The sequence below is a fragment of the Chiroxiphia lanceolata genome, chromosome 10 (assembly GCF_009829145.1).
Source record: "Chiroxiphia lanceolata isolate bChiLan1 chromosome 10, bChiLan1.pri, whole genome shotgun sequence".
In the NCBI taxonomy this organism is placed as follows: domain Eukaryota; kingdom Metazoa; phylum Chordata; class Aves; order Passeriformes; family Pipridae; genus Chiroxiphia; species Chiroxiphia lanceolata.
Window position 1 is genome coordinate 219,735 of NC_045646.1, and position 27,559 is coordinate 247,293.

At 41.7% G+C, this 27,559-nt stretch overlaps 1 protein-coding gene across 1 annotated transcript; it reads left to right on the plus strand.

The window, feature by feature from the left end:
• Positions 1 to 873: 873 nt before the first annotated feature.
• RNF13 (ring finger protein 13) lies at positions 874 to 26,532 on the plus strand. The gene is made up of 10 exons (XM_032697440.1): positions 874 to 960; positions 5,906 to 6,033; positions 8,861 to 8,941; positions 11,746 to 11,871; positions 14,258 to 14,345; positions 16,156 to 16,246; positions 16,649 to 16,754; positions 18,992 to 19,085; positions 23,384 to 23,464; positions 25,067 to 26,532. Exons 2-10 carry the CDS (start codon positions 5,920 to 5,922, stop codon positions 25,426 to 25,428), a joined length of 1,143 nt encoding a protein of 380 aa, XP_032553331.1. The 5' UTR covers positions 874 to 960; positions 5,906 to 5,919; the 3' UTR covers positions 25,429 to 26,532.
• Positions 26,533 to 27,559: the final 1,027 nt, after the last annotated feature.

Consider the following 27,559-nt stretch of genomic DNA (forward strand, 5'->3'; position numbering starts at 1 on the left):
CCAGTGTGCTGAAACCACAGCAAAATGCGTGTTCCTACCATGTTAAAAAAAAACAAAACCAGGGTGGTAAGTTACTAAAATGATGCATAACATCTTCTCGTAACTCTTCTTTCCTTTAAGAAATAGTTCATTTTATTAAACAGAAAGGCTGGTCAACTTTTGAAGGGTTCGTTTTACAACAGAATAGCGAGTGGAGAAACAGGTTACTGCATTTTGTTACCAGATGGAGACAATGGCTTTTCCTCAGACAATGCTGTGCTTTTCCACGCGGCCGACAGTCACGGGCACTGTGCGCCCGTCCCGCACTCCACGGTGAAATGCCGTGCCTGCCAATAGACATGTTCCAGCATAATGTTTTCAATTTATAAGCTTATAAATTGCCATAGATATATCTACAGGAAGTGTTTGCAACGTTATGGCTAGGTACAAGCTCCCGAGAGCCTAGTGGGGGTCCTTACGCTGAGATTAATTCTGTCTCCTTTCTTGGCCGAGTTTGGCGTTGCTGTTTAGGACAAGACCTCCCTCAGCCGTAGGAACTGCACGCACACGTGCCGGTGGAATTCCGGCCCCGCACTGTCTCCAACCGCAGGCTGCGGGAGTTCTGTGGCGGCACGGCTCCCTTCCGGCACGGCGGGGCCCCGGTACGGCTCCCTCCCCGCACGGCAGAGCCCCGAGGCCGGGTCGGGCCGCCCCTGAGGCGCCGCTGTGGCCCCGCCCGGCGCCGCGCGCCCCCTGGCGGCGGGGCGGGAGCGGCACCGCCCTCCCCCGTGGGCGTGTCCAATGTGGAGCCCCGCCCCGCCCCTCCTTGGCTGAGTGACAGCCCGAGAGGCCAATGGAGTGCCTCAAAGCGGTGCTTGCGGCCGCGCGCCGTCAGGCGGAACTTCCGGCGCGGGCGCCGAGCGCACGGAAGGCGCCATGGCGTGGGCCTAGGCGGGGCCGGGCCGCGGGGCCGGGCCGCAGGTGAGTGCCGGGCCGGGCCGGGCTGGGCCGCGCCGCAGGTGAGCGCGGGGCCGGGCCGGGCCGGGCCGAGCCGCAGGTGAGCGCGGGGCCGGGCCGTAGGTGAGTGCCGGGCCCGGCCGGGCCGGGCTAGGCTGGGCCGAGCCGGGCCGGGCCGGGCCGCAGGTGAGCGCCGGGGCCCCTAGGCCGCAGGTTTGCCCTAGGGCGCGGCCGCAGCGCCCCCCGGGCTCTCCCAGCCGCCGGGCGCCCGGGCTGTGCAGTCGCTGAGCACTCGGCGCTTCGTTGCGCAGCGTTTATTTGCCTCCACCCTTGGAGCGGCGAGGCGGGGCGCGGTCCCCAGCGCGGCTCAGACGGAGCCAGGGCTGGGCTCGGCTGGAGCCGCCGCGGCCTCGGCGCTGCCCGACCCCGCGGGAGGGAGCGGAGCGGAAGCTGTTGGAGCGCTTCCCGAGCGTCACCCCTGGCCCGGGGAAAGCTCGACCCTTGCTCGGGCGTTTCGCGTCTCAGCCCGGTGTGTGGTTCCTGAGCTCCGAGGTGCTGGTTGGTATTGCAGGATAACGAGTAGTGTGGACTCTGGCTGGCTGACAGCCAAATTCCTAGTGATAAGGTTAAAGTGAATTGAGAGGAATTGTTCCTTCATCTTAACAGGTCTAACGCTGATTTTCCTTTGTGTGCATCAGTGTTCAGTTTTGTGAGAGGTATGAGATGGAGATTTAGGTCAGTAGTGATGTGGTGGCATCAAAATGCAAAAAGTCAGAGATATGGGGGGCTTGAGGGATGTGAATGATAGTTATTGGTATTAGTTGTGTAGCTTATGGAATTTTGGAAGGTGCAGCCTAGGCTATGGAACTACTTGGAATGTTGTCACTGGGTGTGTGTCAAGACAAAGTTTCTGTATGTTCATATGATTTTTGTTATTCCTGTAAGCGTCTTAATCTTGTTTGGCTTCAAATAGAGTTTAAGATTGTTTAATATAGATGTACAAGCTTGGGGTTTTTTCACAAGTAGGAGGGAAATGAGAGAGTTGATGCATGTACATAACTGTGTGGACATGGGATTGCTTTGTGTTGTCTTCTGCTCTGAAACACATTTTGAGTTGATTGAGATACAAATGTGTGAAAATTCAATATCTGTATGCAGTTTGTGCAGTCTGGTTTGTGGATATTTGCCAAAAGCCCCAATGTTCTTGTCTGTGTCTTGAGCCATGTAATGTCTTTATGACCTTTGTCATAAATGTGCTTAGTGTGTTTATTTCAGGGGTATCTTGTTGCTTGTAGCTGTGGTCCAGCACACCCCACATTTCCCATCCATGTTTCTACCCTGTTCAGTCCCTGACAGAGGGATGTAGCACCTCAGGCTTTGGTTTGTGAGTTCTAGGATGCAGAGTGGGAAGAAATGCCCAAAGTTATTTATGGGCAACTTTGCCTGTACACACTGGAAAATCAGGTGTAAAGTGCTGAAGGTTACTGCAGAGTCAGGTTTAACTTTTGTTGTGTGGTTTACAGTGTAGCCCTTAATTCCATACACCTGTATTTTTGTGTCCTCTGAGCTGCTTGCCTCATCTGAGAGGAGGGTGCTTTCCAAAGTGCCACAGAATTTCAGGAATTGTAAGGCTTTTTGGCTTGTGCTTGAGGCAGTAGTTCCTGGGCCCAGAAGATCATGTATGTATGTAGCTTTGACAGGGAAGACTTCACTGTACATGCATGTTGTCGGCAAGGACCAATTTAATTCTGATATTTTCTAACCTTGCTTAATGCTCCTTTAGTGCTTTTCTCTCTGTTGTAAGGTATGTGCTGAATTTACTGTGTTGGTTAAAGTGCTGTGATAGCTTCAAGTGTATTGTTGCATATCTGTCATAATAAAAATGGCTGTATTTTTCGAACAATGGTTCTTTTGTCCTTCCAGTTTCACCAGCGTCCTCCTTTTTTAGGGCAGGCTGATGAGAAAAGCTGGTAAGTCTTAATTTAGCAATAAAAATTCATTAATTTCATAACTCATTACCAGTTCCTGTGACTGTAACTTCAGTTCCCGTGAACTAGTTGAAAGTTTCACAAAGCATCATACGTCTGAATGACCAAGTCAGAATTATGAGAACTGTTTTTGAAAATATCAGCTATTTCCTCCAAATAATAATAATGAATTCTAGTTATCTTCATGTTAGTTTAAATCAAATCTGAGTCTGATATTTGCTTTAATTAACATTGAGAACCTTACATCATGGGATAATGCTTTTTGCTTGAAAAGCCCACAAAGGGTAGGACAGGAAGACAGGAATTCTTAGGTGTTTCTTGATTCTGAAAAAGAAAGCAGTAGTGTTGGCTGTGATTTCTCTGGTAAGTCAACAGAAAATTTTCAGAATGAAATATCTACAGTCAAATGAAAACAAATCCACATGAAACCATTTCTATAAGAAGCTGCAGTTTGGAGGTTTTCAGCAATCATACAAACAATTTGGATTGCCTAATTGAGTTTAATTATTTGGAAGTACTTTTAATTCCTCCAGTTAAAGAAGTTAGAGGAGATCCAGGTGTTCTGATAGTTGTGTTGTTAAGCACATACTATTCACTTTTAAAACTTGTCCATGAATTATTTTACCTCTTATAGCAGTATTGGATCCCACGTATTTGTGTTGTTTTTTGTTGTGACTATTTTATGTTATTTCCAGTAATCTCTTACTTTGAGACTGGAAGAATCTCAGACTTGATCCATCTGTGAACTGAGCAATCCTCTTACATCCAGCAGTGGAAGTGGTTAGATTTCCTGCAGAATGTAGCACTTCATTGGGGCTTGTTTGGTACTTGGGAGTTCAAGGTGTACTGAATCACATGTATTTGAATTCTGAATATTGAATTTTCTAGCTTGGTCACATTTAGGTGTGAGTATAAGGGGAATAAGATATTCTGTGCTTTCTGTGTTCTTAAGAGGCTGCCTGCCCCTTATCATGCTGTAGCTAAGGCTGAGAGGAATCTGAAGTTCCTCTGTAGACAGGTGGTCACTGTGTGTCTCCAGACTGGATTGTGCCTGTAGCAGCAGCACAGGGGTGGTCAGTCGTTCTGTGTTCTGTGGTGTGCTGTGGCCTTTAGAAGAGAGACCTTGGAGGGAGGTTCCTCCTGGCTTCTGCTCCCTTGCAGTGACTGCCACCGTTCTCATGGGGCTGTTCCAGATGCCAGGGAATTTCTGGGAATTAATGGTGATTTCTTACTCTATCCTGAGGTAGTAAGGCTACTGGGGGAGGCTGAGATAGTGTAATTCTCCATTTCTATTCCATGCTCTAAAGAGTTTTTGTTGTTTAGATGGCCCTTGTCAAAGAAAACCAAAAAAGTAGTTGTTTAAGCACTAAAATTACCTCGGTTAGTAGTTTTGTTTTGAATAAAATTTCTGTGTGAAAGAATTCTTTGATATTCTCTTTTAAGACCACGTTCAGCAGACAGAGGCAGTTGTCCATCCTGGTGGATCACAGTGCAGAATCCCACTGAGTCTTTTCCCCCATGACCTTGTGTTGCTGTAGCTGTCCCACTGACCTCTGTAGGATGGGCAGTTGGGCAGTTGTAGGAGCATGACACAGGGATGAACACCAGTTGTTGTCTCTCGGGTTCCCTAGATGGAAGGTCTGTTAATAAATGATCCAGAACATCTTATCCTGGCAGTTTGGTGAAACTGCATTGATGGGAGTTCTGCTTTGATGAATAAAGTTGATAGAATATGACGTCTGGGGAAAAGAAAGTGAAAGTGTAAAGTTATAGGAAAAAACAAAGACTAGTTTAATTTTTTTAGGGGAAGAGGGGCATGGCATTAATCCGTCCTGTATTTTGGGAATATCCAACAGGACAGATGCCTCTACATGTAGCTCATGGGAAATGGGGGAGAAGTTTGATGAGCATCTGGACAGGATTCTTTCCCAGCTCCACATCCTTCCTCTCAGGAAATCTGTCCCTTTGTCAGCTAACCATTCCTGCAGTTCAGATTGCATTTCTTGATAGCACAGATGAGGCTGAATCTCGCCCCCTCACCCAACTGCAACTGGTTTTGGATGCTTGACTTTACGGTTTTGCTATTGGAATTGTTACCTCCCTGTGAGTGTGGACTGTGGGACAGCCTTGTGTTTGTGTAAGAACCAAAAGCCCCACATTGGAGGAAATGCTTGTGGGCACGTGGTATTCAGCATTCGAAATGAAAACTTAGCAGAAACACAATTTCTTACTACATTAAACATAATATTTAGTGGATTTTAGTTGCCGATTTGTGCCGTGTTGTTCATATGTTTGTGGATTATGAGAGCATAAGTTTGCAGGCCCTTACTAGCAAAGCAGAATTGACTTCCTTTTAAAGTCAGGAGCTGGGGACATGCATCTAAGCAAACTTTACAGAGTACTCGTGTCCTTGTTTTTAAAGGTCTCAAAAATGCACACACTTTCCAGGGGACCAGAGCTGCTGCCCAGAGCAGGTGTCATATTGGAGCATCTCTGAGTTTCTCTGAAGTTGATACAGCTGGTTTGTGTTTGCTACATGTTCGTCTCACACTTGCAAAAGCACTGTATATTTAGAATAAATGCTTTTAGTGTACTTACTCCAAGTATATGAGGTATTTTGCTGATTTGGATTTATGCTGGAAGAAGGGAAGTTTAAAATGAAGAGTCTCTAAGGATGATTAATACAATGTGAACGTTCATCCCTTGTATTGCTGTATGGTGCCTAAAGCTTTTTGAAGTGCTGCTCTTACAACTTTGTGGTTTCTGCATGCAGTCCCTCCCATGGAGGTTGCACGTCTTGACAGAAGAGACTTCTATTCTAGAATAATGATATAACTTTAAGATGACTTGTTTCTCAAAAGTGTATGTAAAATGTTATTTGACATACTTCTCTGGCAAAGTGTTTACTTACCAAGAGAGCCCCGTAAAATGACAGAGCAAAGTACTTGCTATGTGCCTTGACTCTGGTTTTTTTCTTGCAGGTATTGAATAAAATATGCTGTTGTCAATAGGAATGCTGATGTTGTCTGCCACTCAGATATACACTATTGTGACTGTGCAGTTATTTGCTTTCCTGAATCTTTTACCTGTGGAGGCAGATATTTTAGCAGTAAGTATATTTTCTACATAGGTGAAAATATCTATGAAATCGAATCTTCTTTTTAACTATTCTATTAATTTATCAGTTAATACAATAAATATTACAGCATGTTGCTTGAAATGGAATTGCCTTAACAGTTTATTTCAATAAAAAAATGAATTGTACATTTTCAAACAACTTTGTAGATGATATGTGCTCAGGTACCATGACAGTGAAAGCACTTAATTCCCTTAGACATTTACAAAGTTCCACTCTGACCAGATGTCCTGTAGCATGTTATAATCCTGTTAAAAGAATTCCATGACTTGGCTTAGGCAGCAGTTTAAGTTTTGGTGATGGATACCATTTTGTACGGTTCCTGGATGTAAATAAATAATCTTCTATGGCTGGTATAATTCACGGGTGTGCTGGAGGCCTTGTCAGGAAGGTTTTTTGTGAGCACTAAACCTAGACGTAGCTATTTTATTAAATAGCTGAAAATATCTGCTATCGTTAAGGAAAAAGTTTTGGGGTGTGTAGAATTTCAGATCATCAGGCTAATAAACAGTATAATGAACATAGGTCAGTGGGAAAAGGTTTTGTTTTGCTGTTTATTACCAATGTGATATGTTGTGAAGTTTTAAGGAGGACGTTATAAATGTCTTTGTAGGATAGAGCTTAAATTAAACCTAAGTACTGTTGGCTCTGCGTTCTCTGCTTATTCCAGTGATATGCAGAGGAGTTTTTAATACCGTGTCAACTTGGGAGAACAGTGACAAGCCCTTGAAACCAAATTTTAACATAAAAATTCTTAAAAGTTTATGGTAGCATGGGGTTGATGAACACTGAAGTATGTTATTTGGGTCTTCAGGTTGTTACTATTCTATCAATACTTTTTGTAGGAAAAAAGTAAAGAAACAATGCAGATAGATAATTGCTGAATTATAACACTGATGTGACCATTTTATTGTGAAATTTGAAACTGTTACTCTACTGTAAACATGATTTCCTATCCTCCTTTCCTCTGTCACCAAGCCCATGCTTCCTCTTTTCAAAAAAACCTTGACTTTTATTCTTGCTTCTTCCTCTCTTATAAGGGTTATTTAAAACAACACAAACAACCCTCCCCAACTTCAAAGAAGAAAAATAGGGCATTTTGGAAGTTTAGTTTAATTTTTTCTATTTAAACTTTTGTGTGCAGTATTCTAAAATGATTCCATATGAAAATGAAGTGTCTTTTATTCTTGGATGTTTGGAAGTGGCAGATTTATTCTGAGAATATCTTGAAGTAGGCTCTAAAACTACTGCACAAAGGAGCCAGTGGAATGCTCAGAAGAGAGAATGTTAGCAGTGTCACACGGCATTGCTGGTGTGCAGATCATTTACAATCTTGAGAGATTTCACAGTTTAACGATTACCCATTTGTTAGCAAAACTGGTCTAGTTTTGGGTTCACTAAGGAACAAAATTCTTCTATTCCCTTCTAATTTAAGAGTCTTTATGCTTCTGTGTTCTCACATAGTTGCAGCTTCAAATGAAGGATCATGTATGCGTAAAGTGCTGTTACATGCATTTGAGGCAGAATTGGTTATTTTATGAAAAAGGAGTAAAAATAAATAGGTTTGTGTCTGACTCTTGGCTTTAGCTGGGGCTTGCCAGGTAATTCAAACAAGAACTGGCAGTGGCACGAGCTCAGGAAGGATGTTTTGAAGAAGGTGGTGCACTGGTGCTCTGTGTGGTGGAAGGCTGGGAGGAGAGACTGTGTGGAGCACACTCATTACACAGAACAAGGAAGCTTCCTTGAAACTTGGCTCCATTCCTACCTCTTTCCCCTCAGTTTTGTTAGAGTCTGTGGGAAGAAAGCTCCTTCAAAATGTTGCTCCTTTGGAAGAGTTCAGGTGAATCACGGCAGTGTTTGTCTCTGAACTATAGTTTGAGTTCCTCTGTCTAAGTCTGGCTGGTAGAAGATGTCCCTGTGAAGCAAACATGATCCTTACTTGGCTGTTGTGTGTGACAGTGTGATGATACAATGCATAGACAAACGTTTCTGAGTCACTAAACCATTTAGTAGAACTTATAACTGACGCACATTCAAGTCAGTTACTGTAGAGTTCACAACTTTTGCAGGAAATACTTGTTTTGCTTTATATGAAAAAAATGTAGCATACTTACAGTTTGCACCTTTTCCGGTATGACTTCTGTGTTGGTCAGGCATGGCATAGAGCTGCTGAAGATGGACAAGGAAAGATGAAACAAAGCTTCCACAGATTTATATCCTTACAATATTCTTCTGTTTTGAAGTGAAAGCTCATAGTTATTATAAAACAAAACTGTAGAGATACTTTTCAGCTACTAACCTGAATGGATAGCAGGGAGTTGGGAAGGGGTGGCATATTCTTTGCCTACAACTTGTTGAAAGCTGTTCTTCCCTGTACACAAGTGAATTCAGGGCAAAACACCTGCTATCACCATCCAATAAAAACTCTATACTGAAGACCTCCAGCTCTTTAGATTTTTTTTTTACTTTAGTTTTTAGTTTCTGTTCTGCAAATATGATGGTATTTGAGTTTTAGACAGTAGAAAGAAAGATTTACTGTACAAATAATTTAACAAAATATCTATTACTTTTGTATTTTGACAGCTAGATAAGAAAAGAATGATGTTGCTGGATGAGTGGAAGACAAGTGGAATAAACAGTTTTGTGATTTCATTGGCAGGGTCACAAGATGTCCTATGTCTGATTAATATTTTAATCTAAAAGAATGCAGTGTTGTTTATTTCTGTTTACACTTGCTAACTATTTCTATCTTGTTGCAAACCTGATTTTATTTATTTGTTTGTTTGTTTGTTTCTCTTAGTACAACCTTGAAAATGGAACCCAGACTTTTGATGACCTACCTGCTAGATTTGGCTACAGACTACCAGCAGAAGGCTTGAAGGTGAAATAAATAAAAAATATATATATAAATGCCCTGAATATATATCAAGAGAACTGTATCTGCTTACTCTCTGTAAACTAAAAAAGATAAGAGTTGCCTGTTCCTTCTGTGTGTAGTGTGTATGGCCCCAGAATCTGGCTCTGCAGCATTGTTGCTGTTGCAGTGTTGTGAGTAACCATATGCAAAAAACAAAGCTGCTGTGAAAGTCCAAGGGTGGGTCACTCTTCAGTTGCGTGTTGCCCTTTTAATTGCAAAGGGGAATAAAGTGCTGTAACAATTCCTGTAACTCAAAATTTTCTGCAATTCCCCTGGAGCAGACTTCATTTCCATGCCCAGTGGGTGTTATCATGGGGAGAGGTGGTGTTAGAGCTGTATAACAGACGGCGATTAAGTGATTTACCCAAGTAGTGAGCCAATTGAATACATCAAAAATAGATATAAGGAGCTTTGATTTTAACCTTTTTAAACTGTTAGACAGCTCTGTCTTATTTAAGGTAGGTGTCATCACCTGTGTAGAAGTAATAACAAGTTTAGTCCTGAAAATTGACTAAAACTTTTTCCTTTGCATTAAGATTTTAGTTAGTTTAAAAACTACTGTGATATTGGTTGCAATAGGATGAAAGTGGTATACTTTTTCAATGCTTGTAATTAAGATTTATTAGTATGCAAGTTGTAAAACTCAGTCTGTCAGATTCTATAATAGCCAGTGCCAAAGCATAAGTGTAGGTGCTGCTCAGTTAGATGGTCCTCGATTAAAGATAGTTAAGAGTGTATGGCAGAATTAAAGACAAGCCAGTCTTTGGCTGCTGTGGCTGCATTTTGTGACCTGTGATGTGGTGTTGTGTGGCTTGTGTAGAACCCCTCTGGCGAAGGCAGTCGGTTCCACACGGCCCAGTGTGGTTAAAGCAGAGTAAAGGCTTTGTGTGAAGCCGTGTACCCTGAGCAGTGTGTGCTGGAGGAATCGGGGAACCTTAGGGACCCAATTCATCATTGGCTTGCAGCACATCACTGTAGAATTTTCAGTTATTGCCTTTGATTGTTGCAGACTGTGTAATGTTGTGCCTGTCACCACAAACTTGGCAAAGAATATATTGCCTGTGCAGCTTTTCTGCCAAAGGGGGTATTATTACGAAAACAAAATTACTCCAAACAAAAATGCTTCTCTTTGTTTCAGGTTAAACCTTATGAATAATATATATTTATGGATAAAGTATAAGATTATATGTAAACAGTACATTTAAAGTGACAGTTCATGTATACACACTGTATACTGTATATGTTATATAAAATATGTATGTTTATATATAAATTGTGTATATAAACATATATTTAAACCGACAGTTAATAGGTATGTTTATATATAATTATATCACTTATTATGTATAATTATTTCTACACAGGTGATGACATCTCTGTTTATCTAAAGTTGTCAGTGAAAACTGAGAGTTTAAGAATATATCTAGAACTGTAACAATAATTTCTCGAGCCCATAGCAGTGCAAATTCTAATGATCTTTATTTGCATAAAACACATTAGTTACATTCTTATTTTCTGGCAACTCACCACTCTTTACCTGCACAATAATTTGCTTTAGCTTTAGGTATGATGTAAACTAGTGGAAATCTTGTAGGAGTATTCCTCTGCCGAAGGCTGTTCCAGTGCATTAGTGTCTGGAAGCTTCCGTCGCTTGTGATAAGTACAACTTATCACAAACACAGCCCAAGAAGGTGATTTTCTGAGGAGAGGTATTTCACAGGAAGGGCAGGCAAAACCTCAGAGCGTCCAGTCTGGATTTCTCTGATTCTTGGTAATCACAATCTGTTGTGAAGAGACTTGAAAGAGGGGAATCTAAATAATACCAACCCAATTACAAATTAACCAACATTAATCTAGTTAATCAAGAAGCTCCTTCTCAGTTGATATAGAGAGCTGACCAAGGAAGCAAGGCCATTTTAGCAAAGGGAGAAGAGCCAGCCTGCTCCCTTCAGAGCTCAGGCAGGCAGCTCGGGATGGCTCCAGCCCTGGAGAGGAGGGATGGCTCCAGCCCTGGAGAGGAGGGCTGGAGGGGGTGGTCAGCCCTGAAGTCACAGCCTGGGGGAGTGGGACTTGTGCCGGGGTATCCTGTGTCTAGAGGAGCGTGTTTCCCATAAGAGAAGCTGCTGAAGTTTTCAGCAGATGTAAAGTGTGAGATCAGGAGAGTTTCTACTCCAGCATTGTCAGTGGTGGAGTGCTAACTCAGCCACCTAAAAACAGTCCAAAGGCTACTTCGAGGTTGATATTGCCAGAGTTTCCTACTTCTGGGAACTTTTCAGCTGTAGCACATTGTGTGCTCTTTCCTTACCAGAGGAAACCAGCTATTTTGTGTGATAGGTCTGTGCTAGGGTCACACAGACCTTTCCTTGTGTTCCCTGGTTAATTGGCAAGTGCTGAGTTTGCGTTGGTGCTTCTTAGGCCATTGTACTTCTGGTTTCTTGATTAGTCTCCATATGTCTTACCATAATAGTTAACACTATATTAATGTGGTATATGCCATCCTCTTTATGTTGAGTTATACTGCGAAGTCTGAGTATGATGTGATTAGAAAAGCAGTATTTTCCTTATAATTTTCTAATTCTTTGCAGCCATAAAGATTCTGATGACTTAAATAGTCAGGGAAGTAGAAGAAATCTTGCTGCAATATAGGATTAAGCTGATGATAAGAATTTGCTTACCTATTGTATGAAAATGTGGTTTTATTCTTGTCTACCAACTCTTTTGTTAAGACAAAGAGAAAAGAAGCTCCTGTTTCTGTTCATGTTTTCTAGGGATTTCTAATAAATTCCAGACCAGAGAATGCATGTGAGCCTATAGCCCCACCTCCACTGAGAGACAACTCCTCTGGTGCTTTTATTGTGTTAATCCGAAGGCTGGAGTGCAACTTCGATGTCAAGGTAAGATTTTTTAAATTGTTTTTTATTATTATTTCTTTTTTCCTCTCTCTTTCAAAGAATTTACTGGTACTTCAGAAAAATATCTATAGCTAACAGTAGGGTAGATACTGATATGAAGGGAGGGAGAGTTTTATTGTCTCCAGGAAGATAATGCAGAGATGATCAAGTCTGACCTACCTTGTCACCTAGACCACGGCATTGAGTGCCACGTCCAGTGTCAGTAAACACCTCCAGGGACAGTGACTCCATCACTTCCCTGGGCAGCCCCTTCCAATATCTAACCACTCCTTCTGTGAAGGAATTCCTCGTGTCCAACCTAAATTTCCCCTGGTGCAACTTAAGACTCTGTCCACTTGTCCTGTTGCTGGTTGCCTGGGAGCAGAGCCCGACACCCACCTGCCTGCAACCTCCTGTCAGGCAGTTGTAGAGAGAATGGTCATCCCTGAGCTTCATCAGGGTCACCCGTGAGCCACCTCGTCTCCAGACTAAACAGCCCTAGCTCCCTCAGCTGCTCCTCACAGGACACGTGCTCCAGGCCCTCCAACAGCTTTGCTGCCCTTCTCGAGACCCACTCCAGTGCGCTGATTTTAAGGTCCCTTCCAACCTTTAACATTCTTTGATTTTGAAAATGCAAAATTAGAATTATCTGTGCTTGGATAGAATATATGGTTTTTGTGAAAATGACCCCTTTGCATAGCTAAGGATGTCTTAAGGAAAATGAGACTCTTCAAGTTTGTTGTTGACTTTTATGAGCTAAATGGAGATTCAGCCATGTTTGCTGCTGTTTGGTTACGTGGTGGTTTAAACATGTCAATTCTACCCAGACTGTAGATTCCAGCTGCAGAGGCAGTCTCTCTGCTCGTGTAATCTGACTTCACATCAAACCCGGGAATGGCACACATTCTGTCCTGTGAACCCTCCCACTGTGTGTGCATATGGCTCAGTAGGGGAAAGGAAGGGCAAAGGGTTACTTGCCAGTTTCCATGTCCTCTTTGCTGGTTTAATTGCTGTCCAAACGCTGATGGGACAGCATTGCTTCTGGAGACATGCTTAAAGGAACAGATTAGAATTTGGAAGATTTCTGCAGTGCCATTGAGGGATTTCCATGGTCCGTCCTTTAAGGATTGAGTCCCATTAGCTCTGTATGTAAGAGTTTTTTGGTTGTGCTTTATATTTCATGTAATATTGATGGAAAAGGGGATTCTCACACATTTCGTATTAGACAAAGAACAAGGCTGCAAGTGGATCAATCAGCATTACCAAGGTGACTGTGTGTATGTGTGTGCTCACTGGCCAGTGAATTCACCTCTAGCACGTTGTTAATACTATTGCAGCACTGCATTGTATAATTGCATGCCCAGTACAGCATTTTGCCCTGAGGTTTCTGCCAGGAAGTTGCACATGTGCCAAGATGTGAGTTAAATTGCCCATTAACCACATGACTGACAGAATGCAGGTTTTAACAAAAACTGGAGTTAATTTGAAAGTCCCATCTCTCCTGTTTTACGTTGAAAAATGTAAAATGTAGGTGCATAGCTGTATCTTGATTTATTTATGGATATTTTCTGTGGTGATGTAATATTGGCCAAACCCCCAAACATGCATCTATGCTGACATCTTAAATGGATTTTTTTTTGTAATATTGGGATTTCTCAAGATGTCTGCATTCTGCGTTTTCCGATAACATTGTCCTGTTGTTTGAAATACAGTCATTAGCAATATGGGAAGAGAATCAGTATTGTTAGGATGAAACCCAGATGTTTCTCAAGGTCCTCTAAATGCTTTTTGCAGCTTGTGAGGGGTTTTTATGCTGTGGTGGATGCAGTATCCAAGATGAATGGTTGTAACTTATCTAAGTTTATGTTAGTCACTGTAGTAAATGCCATTTACATGGATCTTTGGCTTTGCTTGTATTGGCAAAAATGTGAGTATAGTTCAGAAACCTAATCTAGTGCACAGGATGGTAATAGCTTTGTACCCACCTAAAATTTTTACCCTTTTCCATGAGAAAGCTTCTGATACCTGGGATTTCAGGTGAGATATTCCACATTTATCGAGTGGTAATTTCTAGATTACATTAGTGCCTTTATTTTCAATTGTGATCAAATATTGTTTTTAACTACCCATAGAAAGTTTTTAACTCTTATTTTTAGTATATATAAACACTACCTACAGACAATTGGTTTTCTGGAAAAATAACATAGTTACATGAGTATAAGAATAATGATATGGTTTTGCTTTGAAAGGAGACACTTGTTTTATAAGTGCAAATGATGTTGTATACATATTAATAACTTCCTGGAAGTGTACCTTGTCTCAAGGCACAGACAGGTTACTGTGTTTGGAAGCAGTAGTCTTTCCAATAAGTATTTTGTGTGGCTTACAGGTTTTAAATGCCCAGAGAGCTGGATACAAGGCAGCTATAGTTCACAATGTTGATTCTGATGACCTCATAAGCATGGGATCCAACGACAGTAAGTACAGGTATCACTTCTTCTCTCCTGTTTGAAAAATCATTTCACCCACTGGCAAGAGTATCACCACCAAAGACCCCTGAAAACCCCACCAGCACAAACCAACCAAAGAAAAAAACCCCCCCAAGCCCCCAAGAAACAAAACCAGAAACAACCCCTCCCTAAACAGAAATTCTCCTGCTTTTAACATTTAAAAATGGGAGATACTTGTATAAGAACATATATGTATACTTGTGTATGATTAGTGGCATTGATTTTTACCTTTTCTGAGCATTTCTTCTGGTTTTCTTCCAAATTTTAGTTCAAGTGTTCTGGGTTAAATGGTTAAATCTGAGATTTATATGACTGATGTGGAAAATAGCTGATGTGTGGTTAATTAAGTAGAAATATAGGAAAAGTAGAAAAAATGCATTTGGAAGGAAATGAAACTTTAAAATACAGTTTTTTAGTATTTAGAGTCCCAGAACCATTTAGGTTGGGAAAGACCCTTGAGATCATGGAGTCAAACCGTGATTGTTAGTGTTCCATTTTGTTATTGCACTGTTGGGAACGTTTTCCTGTTCCTCTGGACAAATGGATTCTAGTTTCATAGGAATACATATCACGTGTACTTATTTTCAGTTTTTCAGTTGGAAAAAGAATGTTTAGAGACCAGTGCATGATTTACTATTTGATTCTCATGATAGCTGTTCCAGTTTTAACCTTCATGAAGTGAATATGTTCAGAACATCTTGTAGTCTAGTCAAAATGTTGAGTTTGTTTTATGGTGTGTGTTTTTTGTCTGTAGTGCTGCTTTGATTTTCTTTGTGACATTTCTTTATTTTGTCCAGTTTTTGAACTTGCTCAGTATGGAACAAGAACATAAATGAGAGGAAAATAAATTCTTTCCCAGTGGAAACATCACTGAGTAAACTAGGAATGAACTCTCACAAACTAAATGGGATCTGAGTAACCCAGGCACTTCACTTACGTGAAAGTGGGTTTAATGAATTTTTAACCTGTGTAAATCTTATTTTCATGTTTCACTGAGAAATCGAGATGTAGAACAAGTCCAAACAGATCTGGAAGTGTGAGGTGACACTTGAGGAACCTGACTGCTTTGATACGGTCTAAACTCAGGTTACTTTGAGCCTTAAATGGGAAGCAGTAGGGGGCAAATCAATATAAAGTGAAGCTGAGGAGAAGGTTTTCTGGAATATGGGATTTATCTTTCAATAATTTTTCATTTATTATTGCCTTCACTGGTAAGCAGAGAAGTAGAAGACGGTTCATCCAGTTTCTTGAGATTGAAATAAAGATGTGGGACTTGTTCATTTTCTTCTTTCTTCTTTTTGACCTCAACTGCAGTTGTTTCCAGTATGTTTACTTATGTCTAGAGTGAAAAGGAGGGAAGACAGATTTATTAAAACTTACAGAACCAGATCACAAAATCATGCAAGTTGTCAGAAATTCTGGAAATCAGTGGAGCTGTGTGACTTGTATCAATTCTCTGAGTAAAGAGTGGTGTTCTGGTTAAACTTACTCTGATGATGACTTTCTTGTCAAAATATTTTGGTTTTATGCTCTCTTTAATATTGCATGAGGAATTTTGATTTTTATACCCAAAATAAAGTCTTTAGAAATTGTTTAGGAAAAATAATAGCATTTGTGCGATGTAAAGCTGTAGCATGCATGTACATTCGTCTGTATGTCACTATTTTAATATGTCTTCCTGGTGGGAGAGTCTCATAATGCTAAGTCTTATGTCTCAAGACTTCTCATAGAGTGTCCACATAATAATAGTTTTATTTTCCTGCTTTTTTGTATACAGTTGAAGTTTTAAAGAAGATTGACATTCCTTCTGTCTTTATTGGTGAGACGTCAGCCAATTCTCTTAAAGAAGAATTTACTTACGAAAAGGGGTAGGTTACCCAACATGCAGCTGTGTTATTCCTTACATCAGGTCATTGCCTCTTTTGAATATTTATGGATTTAAAATAGGATTTTGTGATAACAGAGGCTATAGGTATTCCAGGTAAAATCTTGTGCCTGAGAGCAACCTACAGTGCTTTAGTAAATAAGAATGATTTCACTCTATCTTTTGATATCATGTTATTTTTTTTCATTCTGCTGTCAAAGCAGCTGTGAGGTGGTTTTCCTGGTTGCTCTAGATTTATGATTGAGATCAGGAAGTAGTTTTAACTCCAAAAAAGTCCTAAGAAACACTGTTTTATCCTTTTATTTAATTGGCTTTACATTGTGTGGGTATCGGCTGAATTTTTAATTTTTTTTTTTTAAATCGTATTTATTCTTCCTCCCCACAGTGGCCATGTTGTGCTAATCCCAGAGTTCAGTCTTCCTTTGGAGTACTACTTAATCCCCTTCTTAATAATAGTAGGGATCTGTCTTATTCTCATCGTCATATTTATGGTAAGTTCCTTCTGTTGATAACGTTTTTTCTTTCAAACAGGTCATCAGGGAGCTGTCACATACTGAGGTTTAAGGAAGGGATGCAGTAAGGGAACAGTTGACAGCTGTGTGTATGGCACACACCTGTACCATGCTTACCTGTGCTTACCTGGAATCCTTTCGTTTCTTGGTAAAATAAATAGGTGCAGAATTTGTCAAAGGCATATCATGAGCCTTTCGGGTGTTCTCTCTGCCCTGTAACTACTTACAGGGAATTGTTCTCATTGCCACTCTTGCCCTGCACAAGCCCTTGCTTTTTGGCCCCATGCAGGGTGACCTGTCCTTGTGCTCTTGTACACGGAGAGCATGTCCTGCTTTACCAGACTTGATAATCATTAGTGCCACTGCTCAGTGGTGCAGGGCTCACTGCTTTATACTGCAGGGTAGTGATGAGTGCAAGCACAGAGTACACATTTCACAGCACATACACTGCCTGTAGAAGTTCTCAGCTGGGACATCTCTCCTTGAAAAGGTAAGATACCATAGCTGTATATTATTTCAGAATACTTAGCATCCCACTTTTTGGAATCTGTGCCCAATTTATTATTTTACCTTTTAATAAAAATCAAGTAATGCATCAACTGTTCTATAAACACTTTCTTAAAATATTTTATTCTGTGTTAGTATTTTTTGCACTGCAAGTTACATGTTTCAGTGACAATCCTGGACACATTTGGCACAATCACAGCTGCAGCAGCTCTCTGAAAACAAAGCAGAATGCTAAAAAAAAAAAAAATCACCCCTAAGTGATCAGAGTTTTTGATACAGTCTTTTACAGTATCTTTCTGGACAAAATGTGTCCCTTGAAGCTCAGGTGTACACAGTAGGGTGGGTGTGGGGAGGGCCTGGCTCAGGGAGCAGCAGTGAAGGGGTAACACCTCCTGGCAGTCAGAGGTCAGTGGTGCTCATCAGCCTCAAAGCCACCTCTGACCTGGACACTGGAGCTGAGGACACACTGAGTAAGTTTGCCAAGGATACTAAACCAGGCAACGTTGATGCCCTTGTGTCTAGAGAGGCCTTAACAGAAATCCTGATAGGTGAGAGCACTGGACAATTAATTGGTGCAGCGAACTTGATCCCAGGGAGGTTGCAGGTTGGATTTGGTCCTCATTTTTCTCTATTCTGACCCTGCTTCTTTTGAGACAATCTTGTTTTTAACTAGAAAGTGATTGTGAGACTCTAATTGTTACTAAGGATCTGAAAAAATAGCAGAAAAACTGCAGTTTGTGCATACAGCTCCTAGTTTAGCTGGGGTAAAAGAATTTGAACAAACAGTTTAGGTTCAAATGCCCTTCAAAAATATACAAATTTTATTTTACCAAAACTTGTCACTTATAAGAAATAATTGGTTGTGAAGTCTATCAGTGCCTTGCAGGGATTCCTGAAGTGAGAGATATTCATGCTGTTTATAATATTAATACTCTCCATGTTTGCCTGCCCACGGTGCAGATAGATGTAGAGTACCTCTGCAAATTTCAAAGGACTCGTTAGTGTGTATACTTTGGTTCAGGCCTCTGTTCATTTGTTTGCTTGCCATCATATTTGAAAAATGATGTCATATATCACAGGTGCTGGAGTCAGAAATCAAACAGAAATAGCATTAGGGACTATTAATCAAATGGAAATAGAATCTTTAATATGGTTATTTAGATAACTAAATAACTAATAATACTAAGCTATTTTAGTTATTTAGCTATCTTAGTATCGCATAAAGTGTAACAATGGCTTCAAGTATCCCCTTTACTCCTCCCCAAAGTACTGCTGTAGATAATATGAAAACACAATTCTGATGAATGTGGGAATAATCCTCTAAAACGTCTGTAATAGTCTAAATCTGTAAAGAAAACCAGTCAAACTTACTGAATTGTGTTTTGCTCTGCAATGTACTTCCTGCTTTTCACACACCTCAGTAGAGGATTGCAGCAATAGCCATTGTTTTATGTAGTATGGACATAACTTTTTCTTTCTTTCCTCTCCAAAAAAAACTTGTGTATTCTCAGTTCCAAGTGCCATGGTCATGGAGAACATCCTTTAGGCCTGTTTGACTTCTTCCTTGAGTTCAGGCAAGGGAAGAGGTGATTCAGTGTGAGCTGAAGTTCCCTTTTGACTGACTTACTGCAAAGCTTCATAAATCAAAACTTTTATTGGTCTTTTATTGTTTTAATTTACTGTTCATTTTTTCTTATGTCTGTTTCCAGATCACAAAATTCGTGCAAGACAGACACAGAGCAAGAAGGAATCGGCTTAGGAAGGATCAGCTTAAGAAACTTCCTGTACATAAGTTTAAGAAAGGCAAGTGGATCGTTCTTTGTATAACCAATTGAACCCTACTGGTTTTAACACCAAACCGCTGTAAATCGGGGGGCTGTTAAGTTTTAGAGGTGATTTTGAGTACATTGAAATAGATAAGAGTTTGGAATGAAAGCACACAAAAAGTTTGGCTTGACCCTGTTCTCACTGAAATAGAAGAGTTCTAACATTTCCTTAATGGGAGCAGAGCAGACTATGGGTGAGCATTAAAACATTGCATAATATACGGCAAAATCAGTACAGAAATTCCACAGAAGTTCCTTGTTGGGCTCCCATTGCCAGGGGCCACAGCAGTCAGTCACTGTGATGCAGTGTTTCCTTTATTTGGAACTCCCATCTGCAGTACTGCATCCAGCTCTGGGGTCCTCAGCACAGGACAGATGTGGATCTGCTGGAGGGCATCCAGAGGAGGCCACAGAGGTGCTCCAAAGGCTGGAGCCCCTCTGCTCTGGAGCCAGGTTGGGAGAGCTGGGGGGGTTCACCTGGAGAAGAGAAGGCTCCAGGGAGAGCTGAGAGCCCCTTCCAGGACCTAAAGGGGCTGATAAGAAAGGTGAGGAGAGACTTTTTACCACGGTCTCTTGCAACAGGACAAGGGGCAATGGTTTTAAACTAAAAGAGGGTGGATTCAGACTAGATATTAGGAGGAAACTTTTTACAGAGAGGGTGGTGAGGCCATGGTACAAGTTGCCCAGAGAGGCTATGGCTGCCTCATCCCTGAAACATTCAGTTGGGTGGCCCTGAGCAGCCTGATGTAGTGAAAGGTGTCCCTGCTCATTGCAGAAGGGTGGAATAGATGACCTTCCAACTCAGACTATTCTATGATTCTATAATTATTTGTCTGGAAACTGGTAAATATTAATGGCACATAAGTTGCCTGGTGTTGTTGAGAGTATAGAAACAAAACTATATTTTGGGTATAACTTCTCTGCCTTTCTGGAGGAATGCTCCTTTCATTTAATCACAATACTTCTGTGAGGGCAAGAGCAGTTAAAATTTAATGCCAAAATACTTGTTGTGATTCTCTGTAGTGAATAAATTGATGTAAGATCTAATGACAAAGTTGAGGAATTAAGCTGTTACTTTATTCAGTGAAATAGAAAAACTGCCTTAAGGCCCTCTCTATTGTAGTCTACTCTTTAAAAGTAGGGAAAAATTTGCTACTTTTCTTCTCCATTTTGTTTTTATGTGTTACCATTTTACCATCTGATAGTCATTCACACAAGCTATTGCAAGGTATAAGGAGAAAAGGTGGAAAAAGCAGTTAAGTTAAATGATTGATTACTACCTGGCATGTGTCAATAGGGAATGTATTTGCTGAGGCACAAAGACCAGGCCAGGGGATGTGCCTGGGTTCAAGGACAGAACTTTGGCCTTGATAAAGCCACCCTGCATTATTAACGACACTGCTCTCACTTCGTGCAGAGCAGATGTTCAGTTTGAGAGGATACAGTATTTGTGCAGTGTTAATCAGCCTCATAGAAAAAAAAAAGTGTTTTCTTCTGCAGGGCCGACAGAGCCTTTCTCTAGTGACCTACTTCTATGGATTTGAAATTAACTCTTTAAAATTATGTTAAGCTAATAAAACAAGTAGTAATTTTTGGGTTTTCTTATTGATTACCTATGAAATCTAATTAGAATAAAAATACAAAGTAAATTATGTTGTACTTTAAAGAGAAATTTGCAAGGAAAAAGTTGCTTGAAGAAGGTCAATTCATGTCTTTTTCAGTTAGTTGTGTGTGTCTATAGTATCTCAGAATTACATGATGAAAGAGCCAGTGTATGAGAGAATCTTATTGCTTTTTTGATATTCTCCTTCCCCTTTGCTTGTGGAATCTTGGCAGCTGTAGTTTTGCATTTCTCATTGCTCAAAGCACACATATGTGTGGATAGGTAATTCTGTGTTTCTGAAAATATTTTTTTTAATTTATATGTGCCAAGTAGTTAGAAGATAAATAAACTGTCTATGAGGAGTATTTAGTAAGCAAAATTAAGCAAGATACTTTATATACTTTATTTTGCAATAATGTCCATGCTTCCATTTCTCCTGATTCCTTTGGTGGTTTTGAGTCAGCTCCTAAGCTACAGTAACTGGAATTTGAGAAAAAGATGTCTGAAAAGTGTCCCTTTTAGAATTTAAATCTTCTGTTCTTGAGGGATGTGTGGTCATGGAGATGAAACAGCTTGGGAACTAGTCCAGGAGAAATCTCGTGTGCCTGGGTGCCAAGGTGTCCCTGGTGCTGGCTGCTGCCTGAGCTGCCTCCCTTCCTGAGCCCCGGGGAAAGCAGGCCCTGGCAGTGTTGGTTGGGTACAGGTGTGTGGTCTGTGGGACAAGGGGAGCAGGGGGACTGCTGCAGATGGACATGGTGGGTGCTGGTGGAGCAGCAGGGCCCAGGGCTCGTGGCACATGGCTATGCCATGAGGGGAGGAGTGGGACAGAGACCTGTGCTGTCAGGAAACTTCACCTGTGCCTGCCTGGCCTAGACATGGGTGTGAAGCTCCACTGCTTCCGAGGGTGCTGCTGTTCCTTGGCCGGGGGGATGCCCTGGGGAAATGAGCCTACTCAAGAGCAGCTGTCACCTTCCAGCACTGCTCTTTGGGCTTCTTGGTGCCTTCCCCTATTGCACAGTGTGTAACCAGGGTGTGGACACCCAGCACCACGTGTTGGGCAGATGACTGCCCGTGTGATGGGATGGACAAACATGCAGTGGAGCACTTGGCCCCGTTACTGTCCAGTCCCTCGACCATCCGTGTCAGTCAGGTGATGGGAAGGTTGCTGGCAGTGTCCTTACGGCCGTGTGCCGGGGAGAGGCAGGCTGGGCCAAGCTGGTTGTTTCTGGTGAAGTAGTTTGCGCATCTAAAGAACAATTCATGGTCAGGGCATTGTGCAGCTGGAGCTTGTGTCTCTTGTGTGTGTAACTGATACATTCCTTGGGGGCAATTTTGTAATAAGACAGTGCCAGTAACTCCTCCAGCCTAGCGAACTGCTTCCAATACCACCAGGAGCAGCTTCCACTTACCACCCCCCTCTGCTAATCCTACTGACCAGGAGCAGTCATTTCACACCCAGAGCTTCTACGAATGGCTGTTCTACCAATTGGCTCTTCTACCAATGTCCACAGAGAGAAGATGTGCCATATTTCTTAATTCTAGAAACCAGTTTGCAAAGGCATTGCCTACCTTCCCTGTGACCCTGCTAGGTTTGATCCTGTTTGCTCGTTCTTTATATGTCTTATCACTCATGAAGTGCCCTAACCTGTTACGGACCCCTCTGGAAAGGGCAGTTTCCTCCCCTTCCATGGAGCTCGTGTGTACTTCCCAGAAAAGAATCCTGGTTGCAGAGGGGTAAGGAAGGCACCAAAAGGTTCAGGACTTTCTGTCTTTACCTGGAGAGAGAGAGAGAGGGAGAGAGAGATATGTCTGAATCCATGGATGTTGAGGCAAAGGGTTTAGGAACCAAACTTAAACCCTAAGTTCTTCTTGCTGCTGTTTGGTCTTGAAGCTTTGATGGGAGGCAGTGAAGGAATTCCTTATTTTCCTTTGCTCGTGTGTCCAGCTTTTGCTTTAGCCATGGCTTTTTCTCAAGGGTTTTCTGACTTTTTCCCTTCTGACCCTTTTCCCCATCCCTTGAATGGAGTGAGTGGCTGGGCTAAAACCACCACAGGACAGGAGCAGTTTGGGAGGCCAGTGTCTTCAGGGAAAGGAAAAGAGCCATGGGAATTGATGGAAGGACCATGTTGTAAAGCCCTTGACAAAAAAATGGAACAGGAATGCACTGACCTCTGAGAAGTGTCTCTACTTTGGTCATATAACATACCACAGCAGTGTATGCTGTGTCAGTACTGCCAGTGCTGGGTATCCTGTCTGTCAAGTTTGAGTTACAAAACACTGAACTCCCCCCTGTGACCAGACTGTCATTCCTCATTATGATTCTTATTTTTTACCCAGTTTTATTTGTTGCTATTTTTCTGCCTTAAGTTTTGTCAATAACTAATTAATACCTGTATAGTAAAGTGAATCCTGTATTTTAAATCCTTTTATCTTACTTTCAATGAGCATGAAAGAATATTCTAGAGATAGCACTTCACACAGTTTAAAATGTTTTTATTATCCTAAAGTGGATGAGCTCTGGTCCCAAAGAGGTCAGAAGTCCAGGAGTAGCTCTGCAGCTGGCAGGAGCTGCCCTACCTGGGCACTGGGGAGCACTGGCTTGGATGTATGTCAGGATGAGGGTCTGCTGCAAGTCCTTTAAAGTCAAGCTGATTCTCACTTATATGCTGTAGGAGATGAATATGATGTGTGTGCCATCTGCCTGGATGAATATGAGGATGGAGACAAGCTCAGGATCCTTCCATGCTCTCATGGTAAGCAGCTGTATTTTAGGTTTGTATTTGGATTAAAACAGCTCTGTAGAACACTGTCTAAAACCCACAGCAAATATGTTTAGTGGGTGATTTATAAAATTTCTTTTTGCTAATATGCAGGAATGTGCATATAAAGTGGGAAAAGAGAAAGCTTGCTTTCTCCTTTTAAAAGCCAAAAGGCTAGCATTCCCACTTTGTATTTTTCCTTGGATGTATACATGAAAGGAAATCTGGGCTTGACACTGCCCCATAAATATCTGTATTTAATGTAATACTTTCTACATTTAAAAAAAAAAATAGGCTTTCCCTTTCCCCAAGAGAAATAAACCATAAAACCTAATTGAGCTTTTGGTGACCTGGAGGTGTGGCTGGAGGGAGGGGCCTGTCCTGCAGCCTGTGTCCATGCAGAGCCACTGCCTGACTACACTTGAAGTCAGCATTGGTGCGATATTTCCCCTGTGACAGTCTTTCTCAAATCCGGACCACTGCAAAGGTGTACTTAGCAGTCAGGTCCATATCTGTCCACAAGACAAGACTGCTTTTGACTGCCTTTAAGTACAAGGAAGCATTTTAAGTGCTTATATCTAGAAATCTAGAAGAGGTCTGGGCCCAAGAGCATCTCTAGATTTAAACATATTTTTGATAAAAGCTCTCAAGAAAGATACGATTCACCCTTCCTAGCTCGGGACCCTCTCTCTGCCTCTCAGGCCATAACTATACTACAGCCATTTTGGCTGGGTACAGTTTTATCTGGGTTTTTTTCACTGAACTCCTGCTCTGAGCAGGCACTGTGACAGCAATCACAGATGTTGTTAACAAAGAGGCAGCTGATGTTACAGCCTTCCATACACAGCCGGTGACAGGAGCTTTGTAGATCCACAGTGTAAAACCAATTTCAAACCAGCTTGACAAACAAGGAGTTCTCAGAAGAGAAAGAACGGGTCCACGGCGTCTCTCCCAGTGGGGGACTGCAGAGGTAACTAAACTTGAACACCACCATGAGTTCTTGTGGAGAGCATGTGCCAAATATGTACTAAACACAGCGTGCTGGCCTGTGTACATACAAGCTCTCTGCCAGGTACAAGTCTCTGTTACTAAGCAGAGTTGGGTTTTTAATACCATAAGTAAGACACTTATACACGGGTTTTTTTAAACACAGTATAGTTGCAGTACCAACTGCAGACCTAATTTAAAATCCATAAAATCATGCAGTAATTTTATTTAATAACAAGGTACTTTGATACATGTTGGTGTGGAGGCTAGAGGCATTGTGAGGATGTTGATGGTGGGTGTGCCTGCTTCAGAGTGGTTAGAATTCCTCAAGAAACTTTAAAGTTTATCTCGTTAAATGTGGCCTGTTGCAGGACTGCTCTCATTCACTCGGTAGAGAACACAAGTATTCATTCCATATACCCACGTAGCTGAGTTCTGAATCCGTCAGGTGTTTTGTACAGGCTATGTGCCAACAAACTTGGGAATAAAATTCTCTGTGCGAGTTACATTCTGAAATTCTTCTACGTTATTGAACAGAAGCACAGTTTAGCAGGTTTCCCTGTCCTTTTCACTTGGATAATGATGTCCTTGTATTTCGTTTTCTAACAGCATATCACTGCAAGTGTGTGGACCCCTGGCTGACAAAAACAAAGAAAACCTGCCCTGTGTGTAAGCAGAAAGTGGTCCCTTCCCAGGGGGACTCTGACTCAGAGACAGACAGCAGCCAAGAGGAGAACGAGGTGTCTGAGAACACTCCTCTGCTCAGACCACTGGCCTCGGTCAGCACACAGTCCTTCGGGGCTCTGTCGGAGTCCCATTCCCACCAGAACATGACCGAGTCCTCGGAGTACGAGGAGGATGACAATGACAATGACAGCAGCGATGGGGAGAACGGCATGAACGAAGAAAGTGTGGTGGTTCAGCTGCAGCCCAGTGAGGACAGGGAGTACAGAGTGGCAAACACTGTCTGAGACTACTAATGACCATTAGTGTATGAACAAAAGGGTTCTTAAGGCTATTTACAAACCTTTGCGTAGGGAATCTCTTTTAATCCGTAATCCATTTGGTTTCTTTGATAGGAGCAGCAGTTCGTGTAGTAGTACTCCGGTTAAATCATTACCCATAGATTTTATTTTTGATGCAGGTATTCAGTCACACATTGTCTTCTCAAAACCAACAGTTAAACTGGACTTCACAATGCTAATGAATAATGTTAATAGTTTATATCAATGGAAATATCACACAGACTCTAAATGTCTTTTGTTGAAACGGGATTTCTCTGGAAGTACTTTTATTTCCATGTTGTAGCTACAAATGGGTCATTCTGAGAGCAATATTTATTACATGTAGGTATGTGTTACCCCTTAAGCCCAACAAAACCTGTATTTGCATGTTTGTATAGAGTTTTCCTAAGAACTGTCACCACTGCTGAAAGGAAAATGTAGAACAGATCGATATTCTGTGTGCTGGTGTATCAAAACAGCAGAAGAAATTCCACTTCTGTCTCAAAGCAGTGATTCCAAATAATCCTTTGGAGTTTGCCACAGTAGCTGAGTTTAAGAAATTCCATTGAGCGATTCCGAGGTTAAGAAAACTTAGAATATATGTTTAGTTTTGAGCAATTCACAAGGTCAGGTCCACCATAAGCACATTAATTATTCCCCTTGCTACTACTTTGTTGTCTGGTTTCCAGTGAAGATGTGGGAATTGGGGGATGCCCAAGACAGAGATTTTGTTCCACATAGAAAAAGAATTTTAGGTAAGTATTATATTGATCCTTGGCTCATATGCCTCTTATTAGCATTTTATGCTACATTAGTCTGCTAAACTCTGTATGTAAAAAATTGTTCTTTTCAAATACCTGATTTGAAAACAAGCGCTTACACCTGTCTCACAGAACTCAGTACTTACCAGTGTATCACAAAAAAGGTAAATTCTATATAATACCTCTGTAACTATGTAGAAAGTAAAACCATATACTCAACATGGAGATTTTTTTATATGGCCTTGACTAAGGAAAGCTTGAAAGAATGTTAATAAACACGTTTTCCACTTTAAATATCAAAAGGAGTTTATTGAACTTTTGCATTATTTGATTCTTCATGGACTCCTACTTTTACAACTGAGGTTAAAGTGCTTTTGAAAATGCAGAACATGTACAATTGGGAACCCTGAGCAGACATTCCCCTGCATCGTGCTGTGAATCCCAGTACAAGGAGCTGCACTGACCAGTGCTGTGTGCAGGGGGTCTGAGTTATGGAGGAAACTTTCTTTTTGTTCACTTCTAGCCTGAGGAGGAGTTTGGACCAGCCTGAGTGTGTACACACAGTGTGGCTGGGGGAGCAGGAAGCAGGACCAGGGTGCTCTGGACAGTTGTGCCCCCGCGGCACCGCCTGCGGAGCTGCAGCCTCGCTGCTGGAACCCAGGACAGGCAGGTGAGGTGTTCCCAGGTGTGATTTCTGACCTATCACTCTGTGCAGCCACACATCCTGCCTTGCAGATCTGTCCTCTGGGCCTTGCTGAGAGTAGGGAAAGTTTATTTTGCACAATGAGGCACAGTAAAAGGATAGTAATGAAAGGATGATTCATCTCCAGACCACTGCCGCCAGCAGCCGTGGGGTAAGGACAGTCAGTGTAGTGGTATATTTTCACCAGGCAATATTCCCCTTCAGCATGCATGTGTCTAGGTGAGTCCAAATGGGAAAATGATTTCTGAAAATGTAAGTACTAAGCTGACAGATGTATCTTAAAATAGGTTCCTGCTGTTGCTATAAGTGCATATGTTTATTAGTTACTGTATTTCAGGCACCCCAAAACCTGAAGAGTTCCACAGCCATGAACTGAGATAAACTTGGTGATATGCTGTATGTAATTTTGGTTGTAGTATTGGCTGCAATTAGATGCACAGACATCATTCTGCTACAGAAATTCACCAACAAATGCATTTGAAAAAGTAATGTGAGCAACATCTAATTGTTAGCAAGCAGAAGTATACAGGTGACTTACAGACACACCTGCTTGGGCGAGGGAATTGGTCAGAAAGGAACAATGTCAAACTAAGGAATGTGATGACAAGTACCTGGTGTGTGCTGCCAGCAGCTG

What these genes read in the sequence shown, in the direction of transcription:
- RNF13 (XM_032697440.1), top strand. Translation starts at nt 5,920, where the DNA reads ATGCTGTTGTCAATAGGAATGCTGATGTTGTCTGCCACTCAGATATAC. An exon ending in TGGAGGCAGATATTTTAGCA is followed by an intron (nt 6,034 to 8,860) that starts GTAAGTATATTT and finishes TGTTTCTCTTAG; the next exon opens with TACAACCTTGAAAATGGAAC. An exon ending in TTCTCATCGTCATATTTATG is followed by an intron (nt 16,755 to 18,991) that starts GTAAGTTCCTTC and finishes GTCTGTTTCCAG; the next exon opens with ATCACAAAATTCGTGCAAGA.